The following is a 6,958-nucleotide window of genomic DNA, read 5'->3' on the forward strand; positions in this document are numbered from 1 at the left end:
ATGAATCTGAAACACCTCTAAGATGCATGACAGCAGTCACAGAGCAAACTCCTGTTGATGTTTCAGAGGATAGCAGAACTCTAGTCACGATTTAATGCAAATAATACTAAAGCATTCATGGTTTGACAAATACTATAGCAAGCATCACAATTCTACTAAAGCAGCAACAACAACATGAACGAATACTAAAAGTAGAGTCCAGCTGCATGCAACACCACATTTCCACACAGCATTCATCCATAGTTTGACGAATACTAAAATCAAGCATCACAAATCTACTAAAGCAACAACAACATGAACAAGCAGATCTACAGCACTAATTTACAACTAGAGTACAGTACAGCTGCATGCAACACCACACTTCCGCACAACATTTCAAGCGGTTGAATCCCATAGTTTGAGCTTCTCTCCCGACATGAATGTGAATGCGATACACAGCAGCAGCTAACCAGTTTATTGCAGCCTCTTGTTACGGTAAGAGCATTTCTATTATATCTACATGTGTATACAACAGATTGCTGTATGAGTGTTTCCAATGGTTGCTGTTTAGAAGTTCACACAAATGAAGTGCAAACTGCAGATGGTGCATCCATATCTCAAAGTAGTGTCCAATAACATGCAGAACCAATTCAGTAATAGACATAACAAGGGTAACTAACACTAGTAATAAAGAAAAAGTCATTTGCACAAAACATTCAATAGAGCACCATGTTTTGCAAAACAATAGCACCTCACAAACTACTCAATAATTTATCAGACAAGCTGATTTCACATAATTACCGAGCACCATAAAGTAGAAATATCATTTGGCAGTAACGGCCCAGGTTCACCTCCATATTTGAACTAGATCGGCCACAGCCCTGTTCTTGCCAGCAGATTCCCTAAACTAAGTAGAAAACATTACACTGTTTAACAGAAACTAAAAACCACATCTGGGAGAAACACAAAAACTAAAGCAGTATGATGGATGCAAATGCACTGAGATACTGATTTAAGCAGTTCATGCATTAAAAAGCATGAGGAAAGCCCTAGATAGCAAGTTTGGACTTCATTTGTACCATCTGCAGCTAAGACTCACATTTGAAGCAGACATTTCCATGTCAAGTAGTTTGCTACACTCTTAATTTTCAAGTTTGGTTTAAGAAAACCACACTTTGGACATGAATCATAAGGAATACTTGGCCTTCCATAACAGAGAGCTGTAACAACTCCAAAGTCCAAACAAAACTTCGAGATATATTTTGGGCAAGGTTGATCATTTGTCAGACCATGATACATCCCCAGTGAGGAGCCTCAATTGTGAACACTTCATTCCCCCTTCTTGTTTCGCAACAAAAAATTGGATTGATGAACTTTGAGAAGTAAACCAATTCTGTGAGTGATCACTCGCTCCATCCCAAATCCATAGGCACCCCAAAATCTACCAACCTAACACTTAAATACTTTCAAAAAAATAAGCTTGTCAATTATCTATCAACATTAAACAGCTATGAGATATAATGGGTATCTCCCGTCTTCAAAAGATGTTTTCCCTGGCACCCCAAATCGATGCAATTCCACGAGCAGCAAGCTTCTCTTAAGCAATATTTCCCAAAAAGCCCAGTAAACACCATGTGTAATGATAGAAGCTATAATAACTAAAGGTATATCAAATCAAACAAGGTGCAGCACGTAATCTCTGGTAGAGCAAAGAAACCTCATAATACAGATAATGGAGATCTTAAATATGAACTCCGGATAAGCTGTGGCGGAAAGCTATCTCACCAAAGAAGGATTCATCGGACCCACCTATCCAAAGAGCAAAAGGAGGCATTGTTCAGCAGATATGAAAAAGAGTAGGATTAGTTTATTCAGTAACTACAAAAGCAGTCTGCAAGCAGAAACATATTGCTTACCTTGATCTGAGGCAGGGTGCACAGATCATGACTGCACAAGTACTTGTCATGCAGGTTCCTGTAGAAAGTCCAACTTCCCTAGTTTGTATCACAATGACATTTGAGCCCCAAAATCAAAGAGAAAGAAGCTTGACCAACCAAATGAAAGGAACTTTAAGGCCAGACATCAAATGTCGCTTTAACCCCATCAGCAAGTAGAAGTCTAAGAGCAATAAATATATGAAAATGAAAGCCCCCAAACCCAATAAGTAGTTTAACAATATCATCTTCCATTTCCTACATTACGCACGTTTGCAGAATTACTTAACTATTGAGCAGCATCAAGCAAGATATGATTGCAAACTAAGCATTCAGTTAGTTTGCATTGCTTCTTCATGATACTTGTCCAAATCAGCATCAAGTGCTGCAGCAGATACTGGTTCACCACGGCCTCTACCTTGGCCACGACCTTTCCCCCTTCCACGACCACCACCTCGTGGCCATCCTGCAGAAACCCTTCCTGGTCCAGTTCTGCAATACATAAGCAAGTTAAGAAAAATTACACCAATAAAACAGAAATAGATAGGCCTAACGACAAACCAATAATACCACAAATTCTAAAAAGGCTATTAGATTCTGTTGTGTTGCATATAGAAACCACTTAAATAATGATGTATTGACCCAGTAAGGGGGAAATATAAGCATACTCTAGGCAAGAAAAACAATATAAACATGCAACTTTACTAAATATATCTAATATAAATGTGGAAAGTATGGGGGAAATATAATTATTGTATTTTCTGGAGAATTGACTGCCATCACTGCTAATAATTTATATTATTAAAATGATCATGACAAATCATTAATCTTAGTGTACCAATCTAGATTCAAAATAATTTCATATATGAACATGAAACATAGAAGAGAAATCACTATTTTCATTATGCATGCATCAAAATTTCTCTAATACACACTTTCAATATACATTTAAAAAACAAGAGAAAAGAATCTTTGCCCAGATATGCTGCTAACAGCAACAAGCATACCATAACTTTCACTGGAGCATGATATTTTAACCTAAGATAGTAGAAAACAATCTAAAAACTTTTCTTTTCTTAGTGAAAGTTAAAGTAAATTGATGATACATGTTTCGCTTAAGCTAAAAAGAAGAATCAGCCATCCCCTTTTAACCTTTTCTCTGCGCATTATGGGCCAACCTTTTCTCCTGTCTGTTGATACATCGTCATGAGACATGTTATTATTATACTTTTTTCAATTAACCAAATTAGCCATAAAACACAAAGCACATATCTTCTGCAAGAGTACACTTTCTCTTCTTACAATAGCCCCAAAACCTGACAAGGAGATTAACAATGACTAAAGTGTAAATACATTAATTAAACTCGTGACAGATATAAATATCATATTTCTTTTGTGCCTATTCAGAGTTACGAATCTTGATCTTACTTTTGTTACATCTAGATAATATTACATCCGAACAAGGCCCAGTGCCTCCTATCCAATAACTAAACTTTTATAGAACATATATTGGCCCAAAAAGCCAAATTTGAAGAAAATGTAAACAATGATGCTTTTTAGGTCAGCATGACAGGTGCTATATAGCAGAAAAATGATCATTGGTAGATGCTTGGTAATAACTATACATCTCAAGTAACAATCAATGGATTACGTAACGACCATATACAAGAAAATAGTGCAATCACAAAGTTGGAAATTGTACAACTCATCAGAACTTAATCAAATGAAGGCATCTCCATAAACAAGAATTAAACAGACCTTTTGGGAGCACCGTTAGGATTTCCGGAGACACCATTAGAGAACTGAGGCACGGCAGCTGGTGTTGGAATATTAATTCCGATAATTTCTATTTGCATTGGTTTTCCATCAAGCAGCACATTGTTGTATCTCTTCACAGCTGCTAAAGCATCAGCCCGCCTTGAGAAGACCACCTCAGCCGTTCCCTTAAATATATTTTTTCCCAAAAAATGAGCACAACAACGTTGAAACTAAAAATCAGTCAATCTGAAGAAGTACCTTAGATCTTCCGCTTCTATCATAATTTACTGAATAGCGCTTCAGATCACCAACCTCTGAAAAGAGCTCCTGGAACAAATAAAACATCACATCACAAACAAAGGCCCAAAAGGGGCGCCTCAACCAATGCTGGGAAGAACAGAAAACAAAAGCATGTGATCATACAGGCAAAAATAAAGAAATGAATCCCCCAAATATTCTGGCTTACATGTGTATTGATTACAATAACTTGCCATAGTATGTTTATCTTAAGGCAAAGCTCTTAAGCTAAAAGGATACCCAAATTGGACAAAACGATTTGCGGACTTCCAGAGATATATATATATATATATATATATATATATATATATATATATATATATATATATATATATATACAAATGAACCTCTCCAGTTAACCAACAAAACAACGACACAAACAGATCCTGGATATCTGAAGACAAAATATCAAGATTCCGAATCACCAATAACAAGTGATATTAGAAACCGAACGGCAAAAAATAGGAAATCACCTTGATGTCCTCGTTCGAGACACCGTATTCCAAGTTGGAAATATAGAGTTTGGTGCCGGTCTCTATAGAGGAAGCCCGAGCCGCAGGAGCAGGGAAGCCGCCCATCGGAGCCGCATAAATGTCATGCTGCCACGCCGAGTCGGGAGCCTGGGATCGGAGATCGAAGTGAGAAACCCTAAAATCGGAGGAGATGTTTGGACCGGATCGGCGGAGATGGAGGATCGACGCGCTGAGGAAGCCCTAGTCGTACCTTCCCGAAGGAGTATGGGGCGGATCGGTTCGCCGACCGGTTGGGGACGCGGCGGGCGGGTCCAGTGCCCGAACCACGGCCCCGGCCGCGGCCCCCCGCGGCGGACTTCTTGTTGTTCTTGATGATGTCATCGAGAGACATGTCCAAACCGCTCGACATCTCCGATCGATCGAGAAGGGCGGAGGATTAGGGTGGGATCGGTGAATAGGGTCTGGGGGAAGAGGACGTGGCCAGACTCACAAAAGAAGAGACGAAGACAGATAAAGAAATAATATGTTTATATAACTCAGACGAAGTTTGCCACGAGTGGTGTCGTGGTGTAGTTGGTTATCACGTCAGTCTAACACACTGAAGGTCTCCGGTTCGAGTCCGGGCGACGCCATTTTTACCTTATATTTTATGTTCCTCAATTATAAAATTATATATAAACTTAAAATGACGAGTGGTGTCGTGGTGTAGTTGGTTATCACGTCAGTCTAACACACTGAAGGTCTCCCGTTCGAGTCCGGGCGACGCCATTTTTAGCTTAACTTTCTATTTTATTTTCCGATTCCTGGCAAATTCTATTTTGATTTTCCATATCACTTTTTTTGCAGCCTAAGTTTATTTTTCAGACTTTTTTAACAGATAGCTCATTCCAAAATTTTTTTTTTTAATGTTGTACACAATTTTTTAATAAAATAATATTTTTTTTACTTTAACATTGATTGTTTGTGTTGAATCTCTTGATGATGAAACCAATTGATAATTGTGTTTATATTTTAATCTACGTTTTGAGTTACACATGATGCTTCGATTAGAATGAGACAATTAAAGCAAGAAAAATCATGTTGGGCCGGAGGAACATATCAGAAGATTAGACGTCGGGTCGTGGATTCAAGCATCGAACCAAGAAAAGCAGGTATTACGCTAAGGATATCGGAGTTGCGGAGTCAACTGACTGATTGGACAATAGGCCGCAAGAGATGATGATGCGTCGAAAAATCGGACAAAGCGTTGAGGGACTAGTGACATGCCGGACAACTTTATTAATGCTTAGTATTAATTGTCTAGATCGATGTTTGTTTTACATGTGCAAGATTAACTACGGTGGTAGTAAGACAGGCAGCAGGTGTTGAGCCGGAGTCAAGACAAAGATCACGTTGTGGGTTCGAAAGTTCGTCGGAAGTCCGGACGGTCGTCGGAGGTTCTGCAGGAACAATTCAAGAAGTCCAAGAGCTTGCCGAAGAAGCTCGTCGGAACTCGCCAAGAGGATCGTCGTAGGTCCAGGAGTTTGCCGGGAGTCCGCCGGAGCATCGCCGAGGGTTCGTCGGATGTTCGCCGAAAGTTTGTCGGATGTTCGCCGAAAGTTCGTCGGAAGTCCGGACAGTCGTCGGAGGTTCTGCGGGAACAATTCAAGAAGTCCAAGAGCTTGCTGAAGAAGCTCGTCGGAACTCGCCAAGAGGATTGTCGTAGGTCCAGGAGTTTGCCGGGAGTCCGCCAGAGCATCGCCGAGGGTTTGTCGGATGTTCGCCGAAAGTTCGTCGGAAGCTCGTATGAAGAAGCGATTGACGCACCGGAACACGATAGGTAGTATTGATGTCTTAATTGTCGTAGTTAGCATGTAGATTAAGTTAGGATCGGGAAGTGATCCCATTAACTTAATCTGGGGCCAATTGGGCTCTTGGCAGACCCAAATTGGGCCGAATGGATCAGTCTATTCGGACCCAGAATTCCTGCAGGTGGTGGCACCGCCTAGGAAACTTGGTCTCCCAGGAATTCTGGGCGGTAGTACTGCTCCTGTCAAGCGGTGGTACCGCCGGCAGTTATTATTTCCAACAATGGTACCATCGGTAGTTATTACTGCCAGCGATGGTACCGCCCCTGTCAAGCGGTGGTACCGCTTGAGCTCGATCTCTGAGCGATGCAGGCGGTAGTACCGCTCAGTGTCAGATGCGAGGCGGTAGTACCGCCCAGCTCTAGCGGTGGTATTGCTAGGACCCCGAAAATCCGAGAGATGACACTTTTAAACTCCAAATTCAAACTGATTATGACATATATAAACCCCACCCTTTCTGCATGAAAGGGCAACCAAAAGCTTGCTTTTATTCTAAGTATTTAAGAACTTAAAAGTGTTGTAAAAGCTAGAGTTCTTCTTCCTCTTTCTTTCGAAGTGTTGATTATTCAAAAGAGGAGTGAAAACTTGTAAGGATTGTCTCCTAAGCCCGTCAAAAGGAGAAAAACTATAAAAGGGTGGTTGACCTTCGCCTATCGAAGGAAGACCTCTA

General features: G+C 40.5%; 1 protein-coding gene and 2 non-coding genes across 3 annotated transcripts; 2 read left to right on the forward strand and 1 right to left on the reverse strand.

The window, feature by feature from the left end:
* Positions 1-2,024: 2,024 nt before the first annotated feature.
* Positions 2,025-4,925, reverse strand: LOC103974617 (THO complex subunit 4A). The gene is made up of 5 exons (XM_009389481.3): positions 4,692-4,925; positions 4,442-4,588; positions 3,930-3,998; positions 3,672-3,856; positions 2,025-2,405 (listed from the first exon to the last, which is right to left on the reverse strand). The coding sequence occupies exons 1-5, from the start codon at positions 4,848-4,850 to the stop codon at positions 2,246-2,248; spliced, it is 720 nt and encodes a 239-aa protein (XP_009387756.2). The 5' UTR covers positions 4,851-4,925; the 3' UTR covers positions 2,025-2,245.
* A 74-nt stretch (positions 4,926-4,999) lies between these two features.
* TRNAV-AAC (transfer RNA valine (anticodon AAC)) lies at positions 5,000-5,073 on the forward strand. Its single transcript has one exon. It is a non-coding gene; the product is annotated as a tRNA-Val (tRNA).
* Positions 5,074-5,135: 62 nt separating this feature from the next.
* On the forward strand, positions 5,136-5,209 carry TRNAV-AAC (transfer RNA valine (anticodon AAC)). Its single transcript has one exon. It is a non-coding gene; the product is annotated as a tRNA-Val (tRNA).
* The last annotated feature ends 1,749 nt before the right edge of the window (positions 5,210-6,958 follow it).

Source organism: Musa acuminata, chromosome BXJ2-3 (assembly GCF_036884655.1).
Source record: "Musa acuminata AAA Group cultivar baxijiao chromosome BXJ2-3, Cavendish_Baxijiao_AAA, whole genome shotgun sequence".
In the NCBI taxonomy this organism is placed as follows: Eukaryota; Viridiplantae; Streptophyta; class Magnoliopsida; order Zingiberales; family Musaceae; genus Musa; species Musa acuminata.